This window comes from Phycodurus eques, chromosome 15, assembly GCF_024500275.1.
Source record: "Phycodurus eques isolate BA_2022a chromosome 15, UOR_Pequ_1.1, whole genome shotgun sequence".
NCBI classification, from domain to species: Eukaryota; Metazoa; Chordata; class Actinopteri; order Syngnathiformes; family Syngnathidae; genus Phycodurus; species Phycodurus eques.
In genome coordinates, this window is record NC_084539.1 from 10,174,712 (window position 1) to 10,197,485 (window position 22,774).

General features: G+C 41.3%; 2 protein-coding genes across 12 annotated transcripts in view; one reads left to right on the plus strand and one right to left on the minus strand.

The window, feature by feature from the left end:
- The window catches only part of mapk10 (mitogen-activated protein kinase 10), a 41,719-nt gene extending 37,256 nt beyond the window's left edge, over positions 1–4,463 (minus strand). For all 9 annotated transcript variants that reach the window (XM_061697662.1, XM_061697660.1, XM_061697661.1 and 6 more), the window contains exon 1: positions 4,204–4,463. In XM_061697662.1, the coding sequence (XP_061553646.1) occupies positions 4,204–4,206 (3 nt within the window). In that variant the 5' untranslated portion in view covers positions 4,207–4,463. The remainder of the gene's footprint in view (positions 1–4,203) is intronic.
- A 4,262-nt stretch (positions 4,464–8,725) lies between these two features.
- The window catches only part of ptpn13 (protein tyrosine phosphatase non-receptor type 13), an 88,141-nt gene continuing 74,092 nt past the window's right edge, over positions 8,726–22,774 (plus strand). For all 3 annotated transcript variants that reach the window (XM_061699217.1, XM_061699218.1, XM_061699219.1), the window contains exons 1-2: positions 8,726–9,030; positions 16,354–16,473. In XM_061699217.1, the coding sequence (XP_061555201.1) occupies positions 16,359–16,473 (115 nt within the window). In that variant the 5' untranslated portion in view covers positions 8,726–9,030; positions 16,354–16,358. The remainder of the gene's footprint in view (positions 9,031–16,353; positions 16,474–22,774) is intronic.

The window sequence follows — 22,774 nt, forward strand, 5'->3', positions numbered from 1 at the left end:
AGGCTCCAGCATGCCCGCGACCCTAGTGAGGATAAGTGGGACAGAAAATGGATGGATGGATGGACAATTGTAAGGATGTTTGGGATTTCATCATCTACAATCCATAATATCATCAAAAGATTCAGAGAATGTGGAGAAATCGCTCCAAGTCAGTGGCATGGCTGAAAACCAATATTGAATGCCCATGACGATCCCTCAGGTGGCAATTCATTAAAAACTGGCATCATTATGTGAAGGACATTTCCACGTGGGCTCAGGAGCACTTCTGAAAACCATTCTCAGTTTACACAGTTCATCGTTATAGCTACCATCGCAAGTTAAAACTCTATCATGCAACAGGAATGCCATATATCAACAGCACCCAGACACAGCGCCAGCTTCTCTGGGCACGAGCTCATCTGAGATGGACTGACGCAAAGTGGAAAAGTGTGCTGTGGTCTGACAAGTCCACATTTCAAATTGCTTTTGGAAATCATGTCTGTCGTGAAAAGCCAGCATCTGTGATGGTATAGGTGTGTGTTAGTGCCCATGGCATGGCTAACTCTGTGAAGGTTTTGGAGCAACATATGCTGCCATCCAAGCAATGTTCACATTCTGCATGTGTTACAACAGGGTGGCTTCATAGTAAAAGAGTGCAAGTACAAGACTGGCCTGCCAGCTGTCCAGATCTGTCTCCCATTGAAAATGTGTGGTGCATTGTGAAGTGCAAAATATGACAATAAAGACCCCATACTGTTGAGCCACTGAAGTTCTACATCAAGTAAGAATGGGAAAGAATTTCACCTACAAAGCTATGAGAATTCGTGTCCTGTTTCCAAACACTTATTGAATGTTGTTAAATGGAAAGGTGATGTAATACTATATTTAACATGCCCCTGTACCAGCTTTTTTTGGAATGTGTTGCAGGCATCAAATTCAAAATGACTGAATATTTACAACAACAACAAAAAAAAACACACACACACACACACACAAAGTTTATCAGCTTGAAAATTAAATGTCTTTGTGGTGTATTCAATTGAATATAGGTTTGGCAAATCATTGTATTCTGTTTTTAGTAACATTTTAGTCCCAACTTCATTGGCATTGGGGTTTGTATTAACTGTTCTATGTTCATCATCATTCCTGTTTTCCTGGGTGGTATTACTTTTCTGTGGTGATCACGAAGAAATCAATAAAGCAAACAGGAGTTTATCCTGTCTTTAGCCCTATTGTACTAAGAAGCCAGGACAGATGTGCACATACGTAACATCTGCTATGTTGAATGTTTCCATTTCCTGTTCTACAGTATGGTCATCATCACAGCTTTCCTCATTATTACTGGTAGCTTTCTGTAGTGCCATTACAAAAAAAGCCAAACAAAATGAAAAACCAGAGTTTATCCTATCATGATTTCTACATGTGCTTGGGAGGTGAGTCTCCTCACATTAAGAAGTAAAGCTAACTTTGCGCCATACATTACGTTCTCGGAATTGAGCCATTTTATACAGAGAAGTTGCAGGGCAGAGATGCACATAGCATCTGATACTGTACGTGGCATGTATCCATTTCCTGTTCTATGGTCATCATCACAGTTTTCCTCAATATTACTGGTAGCCTTCTGTAGTGCCATCACAAAAAAGCCAACGATAAAAGCAAAACAGGAGTTAATCCTGTCATGTTTTTTTTTCTTTTTCTAGAAAATTGCATTCAGATATGAGATGTATCCAAATTGTATTTTGAGGCTGCACTATAACATCACTACATCAACATAACTGTAACTGTATTGTTTTTTTTTCCAGTGCTAAGTCTCCATCTGCAAGCATGCTGAACAATCAACATGATTATGTGTAAACGTTTATGTAATATTTTCCCCCCCATTCATTTTACCTGTTTTTATATAGGCTATTTTGCCAGCACACCGACAATTAGACCTATTTGCTACCGCGTACATCATTGCCGTATAAACTCTTACCTCCGTAAGCTTGGTTTAATGGTGAAGCGTGTTCCCTGCAGCACTTTCACATGAAGCATGAAAGCACACTCCTGAATTATTCAGCAACGCAAGGTCAAAGCCAATGAATCCTCTTTAGTGATCTTTTTGTTTTTTTATCTCTGTTTTTTAATGTGGAGGATTTGTTGTGACACCCCAAAAATATGACTGACTCCCAGCAACACAACAATAATCACCCCAACCGGCATCCCTACGACAATAATACACGTGGAGGCATTCCTATTGTATTGTATTGTATTGTACCTGTGTCAGCACTATGAAAGGTACAGTAGTAGTGGTAATGGTACTGTACGATAAGAGAAAACAATACATTATGAGACTTTTCCAATGATATCAGTGGTATCACGATACAGCGATAGTAGCACTAATTAGTATACTGATACCTGACATTATCTATGTAACTACATTTGTATATAGTTGTCTTAAACATAAAGGTTTCAAAACATTGAATATGAAAAAAATATACATTAAATCATGATAAAGCTCCATGCTTTGCCAACGATACCAGTGGTATCATGATACAGCCATGACGCCATAATTGATGTACGACTTTATTTGGTGATTTTATTTGTTTTGTTTTTGTTTAAGCAGCATTATGGAAAATGTAATATATGTCAGAGAACAAGCATATTAGTTTGACACTTTGGCAACGATACCAGCGGTATCACGATACAGCGATTCCACCATTATTGATGTAAGAAAACGTAGTGTTCGAAAATACTTAAGCAGCCTTATGCAAAACCTAATAGTACGATACATACCAATATGTTGCCAACGAAACCAATCGCGAGTTATTGCATGATTATTGATGTAAGAAAATGTTTCATGTACTATACTGTTTAAGCCATATTACGCAGAACGTAATAGCGTGAGAATTTCCTACACACGTATTCGCTGTTTTTGTGTTCAGGCCACAGCCCTGTTTAATAGGAAAGTAGTGCTTTGCCACCATGTGGAATGCAGAGACAATTATAAACCTTTTTTTTTTGTCATGGTCATCCATTACTCGTTGGTTTTCGCTATTCGTGTTAGGGCTCGATCCCTAACCCCCGCCAATAGTGGGGCAACACTGTATTGATATTTCGTCCTGCCTCTTCTTGACAGTACATGTGAGACAATCCTAAGATTAAAACCCTACTGGAAGGTCAAAATTGTCATCAAGTATAGATACTGGGCTGATATTGATAATTGATGCTGGTACATCGGCACAGTATCGTAACAGACAACGATATGAGACATCGTGCTATTGATATTTTGTCCTGCCCCTTTTTGACACTACATGTAGAAGAATACTGAGACATATTATATTGCAATGTCAAAAACGTCAGGAAATGTTGATCCTCGGCCGATATCATCAATATTTGATGATGGCATAATGATACAGTATCCTAACAGACAACGATACAGGACGTATCGTTATTTTGTCCCGCCCCTTGTTGACAGTACTTCGGTGGGGAAGCTGAGATTCACGACATATTTGAAGGACAAAATTATCATAAAGTGTGGCTATCTGGTCAATAATCAACATTTGATGCATATCGATATTGTACCATTAGAATTTCAAAGAGGGTTATATGTGGTTTTCCCACCACCACTTGCACTAGAAACACTCACATGTACGCAGATCAACATGAAAACACACTATGAATACAATACCGTCCACTTTACGAGCACACACTCCGAGAGGGATCTGGGACATCCCCCTCCTGCCCTGCTCAAGTCCACTGATATTCTGCATAATGCACAAGGTATGCAGCTGACTTGTGTGTGAGAGAGAGAGAGAGACAGTGACTGGGTGGGGGAACAAACTCTGCATGCGGGCCTACACAGAATTGAGCTCCTGTTTTGAAGAGCATCATCTAGCCATCCATCCATCGGTCTATCGAGCAGCCATTTGCATGTCGGCATCAAATATGCAAGAGAATTAGCCCTAAAGGGAAAAAATATGGCATTCCATATTGATTTCTTTGGTGAAGGGATGGGATTAAATAGCAAATAGCAGTGCTTGATGCCATGCAGTAACACATTCCGACAGCCTTGTTTTGCCTTTGCGGTGCGGATGAATTTAAGCAATGAAATACTCTTGTTGTAAAAAATTCTATGACTAATTTGAATTGAGACTGATAGAATTTATTAATTGATTCTTTTTTTCCCACTTGACCTTCTGTTGTGGTTGAGAATTGTTTGGTGTGTGCATGCAATGGTCTTACCATTCCGTGCCAGCTGATGACGAAGCCAGTCCAGTTCAAAACATCCTGACGGGAAGCATTGCGGTGTTCATGGCTGCGAGATCCCGAAAATGGGAGATGGAGACCACTTTAAAAAATATATATGACAAATTAATACAATGATTAAAAAAAGCAGAAATCGAGAAGTGGAGATTCGGTGATGCTGATTCACGCTCCCCCGGTTCACCGACACCTTGCAACCATTGTGCTGCAAGATGCTGGCTGTACCATTGTCCACCGACCGGCAGGGTAGGGAAGGAGGGAGAGAGGGAGGGGAGGAAGGGAGAGGGAGCGGGGAGTAGTTGCCATGGCAACCGGAGAGGAGCTGACGTGACGTCAAAGCCGAGCAGAGAGGGAGGAGGGGATTGAGTTGCACAGCTAGACTGCTACCATTCAGTTACTATCTATCAATCTATCTATAATCGATAGAGAAGCCCTCTCTCTCGCTATCTATCTATCTATCTGTTTATTTCCTCGTGTGTCATTCAGACAAGTTATTTATGTGTTATGCAATGCAATTGAATCACTGCTCTCTATTAAATATTCATCCATTTTCTGTACCGCTTATCCTCACAAGGTTCGTGGGCGTGCTGGAGCCTATCCCAGCTATCTTCGGGCGAGAGGCGTAGTACACCCTGAACTGGTCGCCAGTCAATCGCAGGGCACATCTAAGCAAACAACCATTTGCACTCACAGTCACACCTATGGGCAATTTAAAGTATTCAATCAACCTACCAAGCATGTTTTTGGGATGTGGGGGGAAACCAGAGCACCCGGAGAAAACCCACGCAGATACGGGGAGAACATGCAAACTCCACACAGGCGAGGCCGGGATTTGAACCCCGCTCATCAGAACTGTGAGGGACATGTGTTAACTAGTCATCCACCGTGCCGCCTGTATTAAATATAAAATACCATGTTTTCTCACATCGTGACAGGGAGCATTTTATGTACTCAACCGCAGGAAGAGCAGGCAACCATGAGGGTCAGGCTTTTTTTTTTTTTTTTTTTTTATGTGTCAGGCTATATTTGTACAAATACACAAATAATATATTCTTATTTGTTTATTAATATATGGTCACTGTCCAATCAAAATCCTGGTTTTTTGTTTGTTTGTTTTTTTATGTGCAACGGAAAGAATATTACTTTTTGCTGTGTTTTTGGGAAGAAAAAAACATCACCGTGAACTTCAGCGTTACAGATGCCACATCTCGTTAAACTCCCTCCTAAACTTTAGCTTTAAACCTGTCTATTTAAGCTTCACTGGAAACATAACGCTTCAAACTCCACCATTCACAATTACCTTGTCGTGTTCAACTCCACTCTTAACATCATCTTTACAGATACCATGTCTCTTTAAAGTCCACCATACACTTCAGATTTACAAATACCGCGTCTTGTTAAACGCCACCGTCAACATCAATTTTAAAGATACCATCTCTTTAATTACCACACTAAACAGTAGCTTTACAGTTACCACATCTCTTTAAACCGACAGATTCAGTGTCTGCTCTGCAGGTGTTGTGTGTTGTGTTGTGGTAAAGACATCTAGCACGAAACACCCAACTCTGACAAGGCAGAGATTGCTTGGATATGCTGTGATGCGTTAACCAGCATTTTTGGCAACTTGGTCTAACAATCCAAACTAATATTAACAATTAAATAGCTTCAACACCCTTTTTCTTCAACATTTTTTTCAAGAATGACATCATTTTCACTCTATACCGCTTGCCCACCTCTTACACATCCACTCACAAAGCTGCCCTGGATAAACCATTTGATTGGCTGACGAGTATCACATGGGAGGAGTTACAATAAAAGTACGTATATGTACTTCCTGCTTGCATACAATTAACAACCATAATGACCAGAAAATTTGAGCTGACAATTTGAGCTGGTTTAAATAAGACCAAGGGCTCTATTTTCATAGACAGCCTGTTGGAAGTGCCAGCAGATTCTGATTTTCATTCAAGTGCAAGGCTCGCTGCACATTTGCCAATTTGGCAGACCGGTCTGCTCCAAGTTGAAAGGACAATTTGGGAGGGAAAAGTCCGTGGCGCACCCTGCCCTCTTAACAGATCCGCAGGGCTGCGTTGGTCTACGAAATTACCAACACCGGTCTAACCTTCCCCTGGCGCGCACAGTTGTGCTACTCGCCGCACCAGTATGTACGGCGTTCATGAAAATAGGGCCCTAAGACTCAATACTCCAACTGTATAGTTAAGGGGTTCCGGATCTGGACCCAAGTCCGCCTATTGAGGACCCCTGAATGAGCTGATCTGCTACATGAATCCAATCAGATTACAGCTTTATAAGAATGTGCTGTATTAGCAACTGCACTGTCTGGATCCAGACTTCTCAGCAGCGAGATAAGCTGCTTACAAAAAAATAGTAAAAGCAGAGCTTGCCTGACGTTAGTGTGGGCGTTATGCACAAATGCTGCGTAGATGTGCCGTCCAGGTTACAGCAACACTTTAAAAACAGTGTGTGTGCACAAAGTGTTCACAAAGAGAGAAGAGGCCAAAAGTCATCTAAAAATGCCATGACACTTAATTACCAGGTGACATATTTCAAAGCCAGCAAAAATGATCTCCAGGGAATATTTACCCCAGGGACTTCCCACATTGTGCAGACCCCTCCGGGCCTCCCGGTTCAGGGAAACTGCAGGATGACATCCCCGCGGGCAGACCGAACCCACCTCCCAGCATGGAGACTCCCATGAGTAAGTCAAACTTAAAAGACTACAAGACAATGAGACAGGATGAAAACTGAAAGATAATAGGAGATAGATATGAGATGCAGCCCTCATCCCTCCTTATTTGCTAATGGGCCAATGGGGAGTCTGACTTTTGTTACCGTGATGACCGAGGGCTTTCGTCATCATCTCGCCAGCAAGTGCATGCGGAGCAACGGGCTGGATCTCACTGGCAAGTGTGTCTGTTCCAGCCAACAAAACTCAGTGAAGCTCTGTTTACCTTTTGCCGTTGACATGTTAGCAGGGGTGCAGTGCCTATGGGGGGTGTGGGTGTTTCTGCAAAATGGTGCCTCCACATAACAACATTTCACTAAGTATAGTTAGGTCGTTGCTTGAAAGTGGCCCTGTATCTTCATGCATCCTAGATTATCACGCCATGGGCAGAGAAAGTTGTTTTAGGTCCGTTTTTAATGTACAGTAAATTAAGTGCAATTAAATTAAGTGCCTTGCTCACAGACACATGTTCAGAAATAAGCAGTTAACCAAAAATTTACAGTGGTACCAAGTGCCCCAACCTTTTTAAGTAATCAGCCGTCGCTTGGTCGATGTCGTTGCTTTGTTTTGCTGATTTTGTTTATACGTGTTTTTTTTATATATATTTTTTTGCATTTTCTTTTATTATCATTATTATAATTTTTACAATACAATGCTACTTTTCTTAATTAAAATAACATTAGGGTGTATTTTTGGAAGCTGGAATTTTTTTTTTTATTGCATTTCAATTAATTTCAATGGGGAAATTCGATTCGATACACATGTAATTTAAATTCCGAACTTCACGGAATGAAAAACTTGTAAATCAAGTCACGAATTGTACTGAGTTATTTGATTTCATACTTGTTGTTTCAAATGCCACCCTACGCGTCAGGTTTACAATTACCCTTAACATCAAGCTTTACAAAATACACTGTCTTGTTGAATGACACCCAAAACATCAGCTTTACAGATACCACTTTAGATACCACATCTTGTAAAGGCAACTATTAGTAAACAAGCCATTTATCTAAAATGTACATTTTCCATGTAATCTTTAAACTGCTGTTAAATCTAATATCCCGTCTCATTCTTTGTATAGTATTTTTTTGTGCAAAATTAGCTGCATGTCAAATTTTACCACGTTTCAGAAAACATGAGACAAGGAGTGAACAAATTATTTATTATTATTATGGGAATTCGTACGTTAACCTCATGCACAAGAGGAACTGACCAAACAGTTTTATATGATTGGTGCTATTTTCTTGAGGGATTATAACAAATTAGATTGAATAACAAAATACAAATATACATACATTCATACGTTCATAAATAAATAAATACATAAAAAGTCACCCTTTTGTATTATGGCGACTGGGTGTAATGAGGGATACCAAACTCTAGATGGCGACAAGCCGCAGCATTACTCGTGCGGTGGCTGTGTGGCGCAAGCCAGGAAGGAAGTACTCGGCATTCAATCGCTTCCTGATTGCCTCGCTGTCACTGAGCTCCTTTAAAATGGAAGGAATAAACGCTAATTTTTTTTTTTTTTTGTGTAAAAAAAACACAAAAATAAAAATTACAAAATAATCATATAAATGTGAGATTTATGACTGTAGCGTGTAATGTGACAGTTACCTCCACGGCGTATGTGTGTCGCCATGGCGACACTTAAACGGACCGGGAGGGCCAATGGAGGGCCGCGACAGAGGTGTCTGGTTACTGCCGGTCAGCCCACGCGAGCCAGGCGAAGGGAGGGGTTAGTTTAGTCCGCTTGTTTCCACCAGCAGTTATGGTAACTTGGCTGGCTGTGAGCGGGTGGTTACACGAAAACACACGGCTCGTTGAAAGTTTGTTGCAGCGAAGGTGAAACTGGGGAACCCGGAGCCACACGTTGAGCGGGATATACCTAAATAGCAAGCCGACGAGAGCAACCTGTTACCCGTTTGCTTGCCTGCCTTTCTCGCTCCCCAAAATGTTGCTCTGTGGATGGGATGGCGTCTCGTCTGCGCACTCGTAGCCCCACCGGAGAAGCAACTTTAGCCACCCGAGTGTCTTCTTTTTACCGCTTCTGTTCTTCGGTAAGTTTTTTTTTTTTTCCCCATTTTCAATTTTAAATTTTCAGCTACCGGTACCTTTCCCGGAACGCGCTTCCCAACTTTTTTTTTTCTTTTTACTGAAGCGTCTTGCTAGCTGCTGTCGTGCTAAAGGGAGTATGAGTGATTCTACGATGAGGGGATATTTTGGACTTTCATATTAATAAAAAAAATAAATAAAGAGAAACGTGGAGGCAAGGTGATTTTGGTCAAATAGTACGTTGTCGTTTTCAAAGAATGGGGAATGAAATGTGGAAATGAACACTTTGTAAGATAGCTTTTCAACTTAACTCATTGGGGAAAACTAAGGAATTTTTCAACAACAACAAAAAAATCCCAACAATTACAGTCTGGGGATTTTTAAGGAAGAAGGAGGCTTGGAAATATCCCCCTCCCCCTTCTTTAGAATTAAACAATCCATTGCCATTCAACTGGTACAATTGCCAAGGTCAGAGTTCACAAGTGTTTGGAATAGTTGTCAGCCAGACAGAAGGATGCTTCTGATGGACGTTCCTGTCTTGAGTGCTCTCGCAGATGGTGAAGGTTGGATTTGTGGGGGGGTGGGGGGGGAAGAGGGAAGAGGGAAGAGGGAAGAGGTGGTGTGCATTATGGCAACCCTGTGATTAGTGAAAATGAAGTGCTTGAGCTCGCCACCGAAAACGGAAAAGAAGTTACGCATGTGTAGGAAAAAATAAATCCTGACATCCGTAACCTAAATGTTCTGCTCCTGAATAAGGCCACAACATCCTTGGACTAACACGCTATACAATATCAAAGAGTAGCTCTCCATCCATATAGCGCGTTTTCATTTTTCATTCATTTTCATTCATCCCAGGTGAGCTGGCTAAAAAATAATTAATTATATTTTAAAAAGTCAGCTTAGCCCTCTATGGCCTTAATTGTATCTCTAATTAGATTTTCAAGAAACCACCGCCCCCAATGAAAAACAACAAGTCAGAGAAAAGGTGTGACTAGTGAGGTGTCAGTCATTTGCCATGCACTCGCAGGCACCCCCCCTCCCACAAACTCACACCGACTTGTTTCCATGGGTGTTCACAAGCTTTGCTGAAACTAACGAGGAATATCAAACTCCGATTAGCAACAAAAGTTAAAAAGGAGGAGTTGAGACTGGCAGATCCTGAGACAAAACACGCGTGAACACAAAAGCTACCTTTAAAGAGGTGGAGGGGTCACAGGCACCTGAGAGGGTTCAGAACCAACACAGAATTACCAAAATTTCTGCTGAACAGGGAAGTTTGTCAAGCTCGCATTGACGGGGTATATCCGATCTGTGTCATGATGGTCCACTCGTTTTGGTCGCTACCCAATACAAATATTTTTTTAATCCTCATTTGAAAGAGGCCTGATTCTGATCTCAAGTTAGCACTTTTTTCCCCCCTTTCTTCACATTGCACTTACATATATTATTGCCACTTGAGAGCACAAAAGAAAATTGCAAAATATGGGAATTGCATCACTTGAATCATGCTGTGTCAATCCAGCCCAATGAAAGAGCATGTACAAGCAGGTAGGCTGTGACGAATACGAACCAGCTTGCGGTCTTTCGTTTTCTATCTCTGAGTCACCACTTCTTTCTTCTTTTTTTTTTTTTTCTTAAATTCCCACTACTGTTTTCTCCACAAGAGCCATGACCTCACAAGACAGAGCTGTGCATACTCTTAGCAACAGAAAGTGAAATGTAGAAAGGGCTGTTTATTCATAAGGGCGGCCATTCTTTAATTCACCTCATGCGCCTATTTCGGCCGCTTGTATTATGAAAACAGTCTTTGCATCATCTTCTGGAAGCCTCCGTCTTCATTGCATGTTCTGCATCCAACGTCCCGCCGTGCTTCGTTCCGTCGCTCTCGAAAAAGCGGTTCACTCTGAGTTTGTTCTTGTTTTCCTGGCCCGGGCAAGTTTCAGGAGGAGTTTCACCTCAGCAAATATCTTTCCCAGCCGAGACCGCACTTCTGACATCTAGAGGATATGAACACATTTCCTCTCCAGTCTGATGTGTTAAGAAATGTGTTTTGGGACATTTGTGTGGAATTCAGTGTTGCTTTCTGGCAAAATTTGAGGAATGAACAACAGTTTAAAACGCTTTTTGGGTATAAGTGACAAAAAGTTAAATGGCTTGTTTTCAAATCCATCTGTGGGTTGAAGCTGTCACGGGCAGGAAGGTGGAAAGAAAGGAAAAGCTTCACGATAAGTAAGGGGTAAAAGGCGCTATCACGTTTCTAGGATTAGTTTCATTTTAGTGCTTGTGAACATGGCCAAGCATCTGAAAGCAGCACACTAAGGGGCCATTTACACGAAGACTTTTTAACAAACAATTGGATAATAATAACAATGTAATTGTGTGAGCCTGAAAACACAAACCTTTTAAAACTGCGTTCCTGCCTTCACTTCCATGAATATATAGTTCTTCATACGTCTTTGGGATCATTCAGAATTCTGTCTCATGCCAATCATTTGAGGCAAAATGGACTGCAAAACTTGCTTGCAACCTGCAGAAGCGTTGTTGATTCAGTTGCAATGACTTTACTGTCTAAAAGAAGAAGAGCGTGATTGTCAACTAATGCCTATGGAAGCTTCTGTCTTGTTGTATGAGTTCTTGGACATTGTTGTTCCTGGCTCGTCTAGGTTCCAATCGGATATTAGCGCTGCAGATCCCAACCCAAAGCTTCCCGGACCTCCATCCATCCATCCATCCATTTTCTACCGCGTATCCGAGGTCGGGTCGCGGGGCAGTAGCTTTAGCAGGGACGCACAGACTTCCTTCTCCCCAGCCACTTCATCCAGCTCTTCCGAGGGGATCCCGAGGCGTTCCCAGGCCAGCCGAGAGACGTAGTCTTTCCAGTGTGTCCTGGGTCATCCCCGGGGTCTCCTCCCGGTGGGACGTGCCAGGAACACCTCACCAGGGAGGTGTCCGGGAGGCATCAGAATCACATCTCCCCCCCCCCCCCCCCCCAGCTACCTCATCTGGCTCCTCTTGATGTGGAGGAGCAGTGGCTCTACTCTGAGATCCTCCCGGATGACCGAGCTTCTCACCCTATATCTCATTCCCGACCTGGAGAGGGCAGGTCACCCTTTTCGGACTGAGGACCATGGTCTCAGATTGGAGGTGCTGATTCTCATCCCAGCTGCTTCACACTCTGCTACGAACCGCTCCAGCCACGACAGGCATCGACCACCTTACGGCTCCGGTCGGCCGCGTCAGCACAGGAGGAACATGGTCCACTCAGACTCGATGTTACCCGCCTCCCCTGGAACATGAGCAAAGTTCTGTCGGAGGTGGGAGTTGAAACGCCTTCTGATAGGGGATTCTGCCAGACCTTCCCAGCAGACCCTCACGATACGTTTGGGCCTCCCACGTCGGACCGGCATCTTCCCAGCGGGAGCGCTCTCCAACACCCCCTCTAAGGACTCCAAAAAGGGTGGTGACTCTGAACTGCTGTTTGGTGTATAGGCACAAACAACAGTCAGAACCTGTCCCCCCCTACCTGAAGGTGGAGGGAGGCTACCCTCTCGTCCACCGGGCTGAACCCCAACGTACAGGTGCCGAGCCGGGGGGCAAGAAGTATACCCACACCTGCTCGGCGCCTCTCACCGTGGGCAACTCTAGAGTGGAAGAGAGTCCAACCCCTCTCAAGAGGACTGGTACCAGAGCCCAAGCTGTGTGTGGAGGCGAGTCCGACTATATCTAGTCGGAACTTCTCAACCTCACACACCAGCTCGGGCTCCTTCCCTGCCAGAGAGGTGACATTCCATGTCCCTAGAGCCTGCTTCTGTAGCCGGGGATCGGATCGTCAAGGTCTCTACCTTTGGCCACTGCCCAGCTCACAGTGTACCCGACCCCTATGGCCCCTCCCACAGGTGGTGAGCCCATGGGAAGGGGGACCCATGTTACCCTTTTGGCCCCATGGGTGCAGGCGCTCCGGAGGGGCGGCCCGGTGACCCGCGTCCGGGGAAGGGAAACCTCAATCTATTAATACTTTTCATCGTAGGTTTGTCTGGTCCCTCACCTAGGACCTGTTTGCCTTAGGTGACCCTACCAGGGGCGAAGTCCCAGACAACTTGGCTCCTAGGATCATTGGGACACACAAACCCCTCCACCACGATAAGGTGACGGCTTCCAGGAGGTGCTTCCCGGACCTCTCAAATGTATTACCCCATAAGCAGGGTCTTCTTTTTGTCCTGTTTAATTACCCCATTTCTGAATTGAGACAGTACATGTAGTCCAAATACACAATGGTGCTTCAAAAGTTTTTATTTTAAAATTCCTGTATCCGAAGTGAAATATTTTTGAAAACAATAGCGTCACAGTGTTTGACCATATAGCTACGATTGCAAATTGATTAATTGATCATTAAGAATTTCATCTGTAGTGCATAACTGATTGTCGATTTAATTGTCTTGAAACATTTGAGGCAAAATGGAGTGCACTATGCAGTCTTAACTTCCAGGGCGTCCTCATTTTATGACAGAGTTGCGTTCCTGCGGAGGCGGCCTAACCCGAATTTGTACTTAAGTCTAAACGTATCACAGTTTGTAGCTTAGGCATCACCAACATGGTTCCCACTGGCACCAAGTAGCCCATTAACAGTTTATAAAAATGGCTCACCAATGAGATGTCTAATATTGTTTTTGTTGCTATGCTAAAAAAAAGAAAAGAACAAAACTATAAAATACTTTAAAACTTGCCAGTGAGCTGCATCTAAAAAATTTTTTTTCATTGGTGTTAATTTGGAAATGACAATATTTAAAAATTTAAACTAGCATAGTTCAAAGGTTGGTATTGTAGCACAGGACCAAACCATACAGTTAATGGAGAAAAGCTAACAGGGGCAATGATGATGAAGAGATGACTTAGCGCCAACTAATTTGAGAACATTTTATTTCAAAAGTGTGTAACAAACTGGTAGCCCTTCACCTTATTTAAGACCAAGAAGTTGCTTTCAGTTTCAAAAAGGTTGATGAATCCTGGTCTGGCGCTTACCCATGCTAACATACAGTAAATATTTTTTACCCTTATAAAAACACTTAAAAATATTAATATCAAACTCAACTGAAAATTAGTATGTCGGTCACTGAGCGTGAACATTCTTACACCGCTGCAAAAACTAGTTCATTGCGCACAGTTGGTAACCTCGAAACGTCGTATGTTGGGACCATCGTAACCGAGGACGCCTGTATTTTTTTTGCCTAATAGGGGTACAACAATGACTTCATCTATGGGAAGTTGATCTACATCCATGCCATGCAACCGTAGGCTGTATTATTCTACTCAGTATGATTTATAGCATGGAATCAGGAGAGATTCTCCTATCTGCTTCATAATTTTAAAACTAAAATAATTTTTCATCTCCATCAAGCAAATCGATGTAGTTAAATGGTCATCCTGTGTGGGGCATCGTTACTGTGCAAATTTGACTCCAAAATTTGGCTACAAAAAAGTAGCATTATGGGAAGAGTTTGAGAATAGCAGTAACCCTCTAAGTGGGTCAGCAGACTGATTAGAGGTGGGTATATGTGTGAAACAACCTCTTTTCTCTAAATCCCGCTCTGAAGAAAAGAGTTAATGAGTACCCCCGTAATAGGCCTGCCATGTTTATGCAGGAATGCAGGTTATCCATTCTCTTGTGCAAGCGAGAAAAGCGAGAGGAAAGTGGCTTCCTTGCCATCTCGCTCATTAGCCGTGAGAATGGTGAGCGCTTCTGTGAAGACTGATTGTTTCGTGGCCCTTGTTGTTTCAACACAGTGGAATGTTTTTATCCGCACTCGGGCCGCAGTGCAGGTCGGCTCCACTCTCATTGGACCACAGCCCTGCTCATGATTGAAGGGGAGATTTGGAAGCTTTACCACCGCGTTAATGCTGCGTTTTCTTTACTATCACAAAGGTCAGAGCTAAACTAGTCTTATGTTAGGTAAGCTAGTAAGCCTGGTTAAAAAAAAAAAAAAGTTCACATACAGGGGTTCCATGGTACCAACATACGATGTTTCGAGGTTGGCAATTTGGTGGGATTATTTTGCTTCTTTGCTATCACCGAAACAAAGAAAAAGCGAAACATGCATGAGTTAATCCTTTTGATGCTCACTGAGCTGAAGTCTCTAAAGATTTGTTGAAGTGTTGCGGGTTTTGCTGGTCTCCTGAGTTTTGGTAAAGTCTTATCAATTGACATATAAATTCTCCTGAGATTTGTTGAAGATTATCAGAAGTGTTGTGAGTTTTGCTGAACTTTAAAATTTTGAGAGATTTCTGGAGACTTCATAGTCCTGTAAGATTTGCTTGTCAGCTAATTGTCAGCTAAATTTTGCAAGAGTTGCTGAAGTCTTGTTAGAGTGATTGAAATTTTGTAAAATTTGCTGAACTCTGCTGAGATTTGATAAAGTCTCTTCATATTTGTTGAAACTGTGCAAGGTTTTGTGAGATTTGCTGAGGTCTTTTTAAGATTTGCTAATGTCTCATAAGATTTCTGAAGTCTCGTGAGATTTGCTGCTGTCTCGTTTATGTGCACAAGTCTCATGAGATTTGCTGAGGTCCTGGGAGATTTGCAGAAGTCCCATGAGATTTGCTGGTTTTATGTGATTTTGTAATGTCTTTTGATATTTTCTGTGTTCTCAAGAGAAGGACTCGTGAGGTTTATCATCAGAATCAGAATCCTCTTTATTTGCCAAGTATGTCTAAAAAAACACACAAGGAATTTGTCTCCGGTAGTTGGAGCCGCTCTAGTACGGCAACAATTGACAACAGTCAATTGACAGAGAACACTTTTGAGACATAAAGACATTTGAGAAAAAACAGTCACTGAGAAATAAAGGGTTGCTAGTTATCTGGTAATGCAGGTACATTTTTTTTTTTTTTTTTTTTTTTGGACAATTGTGCAAAACCACTTAGAGCAGTTCGAATGACTAATATTGCATGAGATTTGCAGAAGCCTCACAAGATTTTCAGGAGTCTCGTGAGAGATGCAGAGGCCTCACAAGGTTTTCTTGTGGGATTGTTTGGAGTGTCCTCATATTTGTTGAAGTTTTGCAATGTTTAATGAGGTCTGGTGTGACGTTATATGCGATTGTGGTTCAAACTGTGACTTGAGTGGTTCATCTTCCAAAACTATATTTTTATTTAATGATCCAACATCTGCTTGTGGTCATTCTATTTCCAGCGTTTTTAATAAGACTGCAACTGGCGCTAAGTGTACAGATTCTTTCGTTCCTTCCTTACATATTATACCACAAAGCTGAAGAAAAAGAATGCAGCTTTTTGGCCATAAAAATCACCTATGCTGTCAATCTCTGCTTGTACAGGGAAGATGCATGTGTCGCTAGCAGAAGCCTTGGAGGTCCGAGGAGGTCCACTCCAGGAGGAGGAGGTCTGGGCGGTGCTGAGCCAGAGTGCAGAGAGCCTCCAGGAGCTCTTTCACAAAGGTATGAACTATAAACGTGCAAATTCGAGCTAGGAGATGTCTTTATTGCATATCTTAATCTCAGTACTCGCACTTGGGTTGAGTCGGTGCCACCATTTAAACCTCACTATTTGTTGAGTTGTATGTGGTCCATAATACTGTCGACCACACAGTTTTAGCCTTCATTCTCTTATCTCTCTTGAGTCATATTTTCCAGCACACGTTTTTGTAGTCCTCTATCTGCTTCGTTTGCAGTCGGTTTCACAAACCGACTGCAAAGGCTGCTGCAGCAACCTGTCAAGGCTGCTGCAGCAACCCACATCAAGTAAAATTATCGAGGCAAAATCTATACAAAAAAAACACAATTTCATTTGAGCATCATGTTTTGTTGACTTAGAAATTTACTCGAGTAACTGAAAGTATCCCTGAATCTAATATTTTTTGTAATGTCATTCTGTTAATAAAACTTTCTCTACTTTATTGTATGTTATTATTGTATATTAGAATACAATACTTTGTATCAAATAAATTAAATATATTAAAAAAAATAATAAATAAGCTGTCAACTTTTGTCACCCAAAGCTACTACTACTATAACTAAGCCTTTATATGGGTTTTTGGTAAAGTTGATTTGTATGTGAGAGGTATAGAGGAATCTGTGTATGTATGTTTCATCATTGAAACTCAACGTATTATATCATGATTATTAGGGCCCCACCGATTAATTGGCCGATATTAGCCATTTTCAAATTGGTAAAAATTGTCCAAAAACTCTACCGATTTTTGCCGATTTGAAAAGGTCTAATATAATATTTTAATGTGTTGCAGGCATCAAATTCAAAATGAGTGAATATTTACAAAAGACAAGCTTTATCAGCTTGAACATTAAATATATTGTCTTTGTAGTGAAATCAATTGATTATAGGTTGAAAAGGATCTGTAAATCATTGTACAGTGGAACTTCGATAGAACGGCGTATTGGTGGGTGTGTGTGGGGGGGGGGTCGTCCGATATGGCCGATTGTCCGTTATATTGAAGGACTTTCTTTTCAGAATCAGAATCATCTTTATTTGCCAAGTATGTCCAAAACACACAAGGAATTTGTCTCTGGTAGTTGGAGCCGCTCTAGTACAACAGACATATGCACTCATATTACACAGTACAACAAAATTTGTAAAGATTTTTTTGTGGTCTAAAAAGCCAGTACAGTACAATGTTATTGTAAATAAATATTTAAAAAAAAAAAAGCTTGACAATGTTTGCAACGTTCACATCTTATTCAAACTTAACACGCCGGTGTGCTTTGTCATGGAGACGTGGCTCTTGGACAACTCTTATGATTATTCTTTGCACTCCTCTGTCAATCTTGCGAGGAGCACCTGATGAAGGCAAATTTATGGTGGTATGATTGGCTTTCCACTTGTGTATTACGGCCCCAACCGTGCTCACTGGAACGTTTAAAAGCTTAGATACGCGCCTGTAACCAGTGCCATCGTTATGTTTCACAACAATTAGTTTGCGATGGTCTTGAGACAGCTCTCTGCTCTTACCCATCATGAGATGTGTCTTGACTCACACTGTGGCAATGAGACTTTTTTGTAGGCCATCAATTAGGACTGAACCAGCTGATATTCCTTTGCACTGACAAGGGGCTGGATTGCTGTTTGATTATTGACAGATTTTAGGTGTTGTCTTGGCATTCCATGCCTTTTTGCACCTCCCTTTCTTCATGTGTTCAATACTTTTTCCCTGTGTCAAATCAAATTTTTGCGCAACTTAATTTCTGATCTTATTTGTTCTACGTTATTTGTATGTATGGATTACTTGGATTGTTTCCAACATTGGTAAAATTTTCAGCTAGTAGCACCTTTGGAACTACAACCCCAATTCCAATGAAGTTGGGACGTTGTTTTAAACATAAATAAAAACAGAATACAATGATTTGCAAATCATGTTCGACCTATATTTAATTGAATACACTACAAAGACAAGATATTTAATGTTCAAACTGATAAACTTTATTGTTTTTAGCAAATAATCATTAACTTGGAATTTTATGGCTGCAGCACGTTCCAAAAAAGCTGGGACAGGGTCATGGTTACTACTGTTACTACATCACCTTTTCTTTTAACAACTTTCAATAAACGTTTACAACTGAGGACACCAATTGTTGAAGCTTTGTAGGTGGAATTCTTTCACATTCTTGCTTGATGAACAGCTTCAGCAGTTCAACAGTCCGGGGTCTCCGTTGTCGTATTTTACGCTTCATAATGCGCCACACATTTTCAATGGGAGACAGGTCTGGACTGCAGGCAGGCCAGTCTAGTACCTGCACTCTTTTACTACGAAGCCACGTTGTTGTAACACGTGCAGAATGTGGTTTTGCATGGTCTAGCTGAAATAAGCAGGGGCGTCAATGAAAAAGATGTTGCTTGGATGTAAAAATACGAACTGTATTTACTGACATTGGTTTTCTGAAGTGTTCCTGAGCCCATGCGGTGATATCCTTTACACATTGTCTTTTTTTGATGCAGTGCCGCCTGAGGGATCGAAGTTCACGGGCATTCAATGTTGGTTTTCGGCCTTGCTGCTTACATGCAGTGATTTCTCCAGATTCTCTGAACCTTTTGATGATGACATGGACCGTAGATGATGAAATCCCTAAATTCCTTGCAATTGTATGTTGAGAAATATTGTTTTTAAACTGTTTGGCTATTTTCTCACGCGCTTGTTCACAAAGAGGTGAACCTCGCCCCATCTTTGCTTGTGAATGACTGACCAATTCAGGGAACCTCCTTTTTATACCCAATCATGGCACCCAACTGTTCCCAATTAGCCTGTTCACCTGTGGGATGTTCCAAACAGGTGTTGGATGAGCATTCCTCAACTTTCTGTCTTTTTTGCCACCTGTCCCAGCTTTTTTTTGGAACATGTTGCAGCCATAAAATTCTAAATTCCTGATTATTTGCTAAAAACAATAACGTTTATCAGTTTGAAGATTAAATATATTGTCTTTGTAGTGTATTCAATTAAATATAGCTTGACCATGGTTTGCAAATCATTGTATTCTGTTTTTATTTATGTTTAACACAATTTCCCAACTTCATTGGAATTGGGGTTGTATATTTAGTGAGAAAAATGGTGATGGGGAAATACTTATTTCAGCTGCTGTACATGCAAGGCCAATTGACAATTCTTGTTGGGGAAGGAGCCAGACCTTTGTGACATCAGAGGCTTTGCGGGTTGCCTCTCGTCATCTCTGAGTGGATCTCTTGGCAGCAATTCATACACTACACTGTGTGTATGTGGTACATGGACAGATTACCAAACACTAATTTCAAACTTTGATGAGTGGGCTGGCACTCCAGAGACCCAACCTTTTATATATAAGCAATTAAATGTCAATTTTCCACAATACGTCACCTTTAAGTAACATTTAACAGTCTTAACTCTCGTGAGTATAAAGAGAAGTTATCCACTGTGTAAAACTAATATAAGGTAAAACTACAGTACTTGGCCTTGTAGGATGCCTGACAGACATGCAATGGAGAGGGGAATGAAAATGAAGAGCGATTTCTGGAAGTTAAGTTGTTTCGAACATACTGCATCTTCATTTCGGTGATGATATTTAATCATTTGTATTGCTTGTAGTCTACTGAGCAGCCAGTTTCTTTCCTGGTTCTATGGTTCGCCACACTTTTTGGTCATTCCTCAATTTACGCTTAAAATAAACTGCGGAGGCTGAAGTCTCGTCATTTGCTAAAGACTCAACAAAATCTGAGAGATTATTAAAAAAAACTTTCAAAACATTAAACCTACAAATGCTCATTTCAGTTGCGTCTCAATAAATTACAATGTCACGGTTGAGTTAAATGTATTTCAGTAGTTTAATTCAGTAAGTTATTAGACAGATTAATTTTTGAATTGCACTGCTGAAATAAATTAACTTTTCTACCATATCCACATTTGTAAAATTCACCTGCATAAGAATAAACATTTATCAAATTGTTTCCATCATATTTAGTTATAGATTTAATAGGGCAACTAAACTAAAACGGCCTCTGGTAGGAAAAAGGTTGCGCTCAACAGGAATGGAGGGAAAAGACTGACTTAAAAGTTTTCATTCTGTAGACTGTGCAGGATGTGAGTCAGCAGGTACCACATGGCCCTCCTCTCTCCTCTTTCTGTTGTTGTTAAAAATAATAATAATTAAAAAAAAAAAGAAACTAGGTGGTGCTGCCCAGACGTCTCGTATGACACTCTGCTGCACCTGATTATGTTGGCACACTAGTCTTCATCCTGATGAGTTGGCAAAGATTCAGTTTCATCAACATCTGCCCTAACCAGCCTGACTTTGTCTCCAGACGTAGTCCAGTACAGGATGCAGTTGACTGGTTTTCGCTGAGTATCGTGGAGTTTTTGGTCATCTTATCAGTGATGTCTGTTTTATGCTGAGGGGGTGTTTTTACGACGATAGCACTGCACTCACATTTTAGACTTCAGTGATAAGGTTGTGGTTATTTGAAGGATCATGCTGCCCTTTCAGGATGCGATTTGAAGTCCCATTTTTTTCCCATCCAGTATAATGTAAACAAGTCTGTTGCAGGCAGTTTTTTTTAGTTCTTAACTGTCATTCATTTGTAAAAAGAGGTAAACCACTGTAAATATTAAATTGTTAAAAAAAGATAACTTAAATGACAGAACAGAAGTGGGGATTAGACATGTTTGAAACTTTCCCAGGGAATTAACAATTTAACATAATAAATGTATCATGCTTGTTGGAGGATGTTTGAGGTGGTTCGCTTCTGTTCCATTGTTGATGCCAGCTATCTGAGTAATTGGTTGTGCTGCCAAGTATAGCGCCCTTGAGTGACACTTGTCGTGCACCATGACAGGATGTGTATAAGGAATGCAGGTGCTTGACACAGGGAGCAGGCGGGATCTTCTCCGTACCACAGTTTCAAGTTTTGTGGGGAAGATCACAGGTCGTATGGCTCTGATGACGAAACTCGGCCGTGCGCCGTCTATCTGCCAACTAAGCCAATTATTATTATTATTTTTCTTTTTTTTTTTTTTCTCCCCCCCCGACCCCCTCTTCTCCAGCCTCTCCCAGTTGGTTCATCCAACCTAGCCTTGTGCCATTGAGACAGCTTTGGCATGTTGCTCTGTCTCCTCCTGCATCATGATTTCCTCAACCACAAGCCAGAAATAAAGACATTGCTCACTTATTATTTCTCTGACATTGTCGCTCCATTCTCGTATGTATTTTACATTGCCTATAAAGACGGCACTTTAATGAAATATAATTTTGGTGCAGAAGACTTTGAAGGGGCATACAGGTACTTCCCTTTGTAAAGGTAGATGGACAACATATACAGTGCTGTGAAAAAGTATTGGCCCCCTTCTCAAACTCTTACATTTTTGCATAGTTCTGCCACTTTAATGTTTAATATCATCAAACAAATGGAAATATCAGCCAAATATAACCCGTTAACCTAAAATGCGGTTTTTAAATGGTGATTTTATTTATTAAGGAAAAAAACTATTCAAACTTACCTGGCCCTTTGTGAAAAAGTAATTACCCCCCTTGTTAAATCATAAATGTGGCTAATCACAATTTTTAGTTAATTTTCACTGATCACACCTAAGCCTGATTACCTCCAGACCTGATCAATCAAAAAATCACTTCAATAGAATCTGTCCTGACAAAATCAAGTCGGACAAAAGATTGAATAAAGCTGCAACACAATGACACGATCCCAACAAAATTCCAGAACAGTCGAGAAATAAAGTAATTGACATCTGTCAGTCTGGAAAAGGTTACAAAAGCCATTTCTAAAGCTTTAGGATTCCAGCGAACCATAGGGAGAGCCATTATCCTCACATGGAGAAAACATGGAACAGTGGTGAACTTTCCCAGGAGTGGCCGGCCTACCAGGATTACCCCAAGAGAACAGCAGTTACTCATTTAGGAGGTCCCGAAGGAACTCAGGATGACTTTTAAAGAACTGCCAGCCTCCTTTGGCTCAGTTAAGGTCAGTGTTCATGACACAACGATAAGGAAGAGACTGGGCAGAAATGGCATTCATGGCAGAGTTCCAAGACGAAAACCACTGCTGACCAAAAAGAACATAAAGGCTCGTCGTACCTTTGCAATAAAACCCCCCCAAAAAAAACACCTGAATGATTCCCAAGACTTTTGGGAGAATATTATATGAACTGACAAGATGAAAGTTGAGATTTTTGGCAGGGTGTGTCTTGTTACAGCTGGCATAAATGTTCCACGGCATTTAAAAAAAAGAACATCATACCAACAGTCAAAC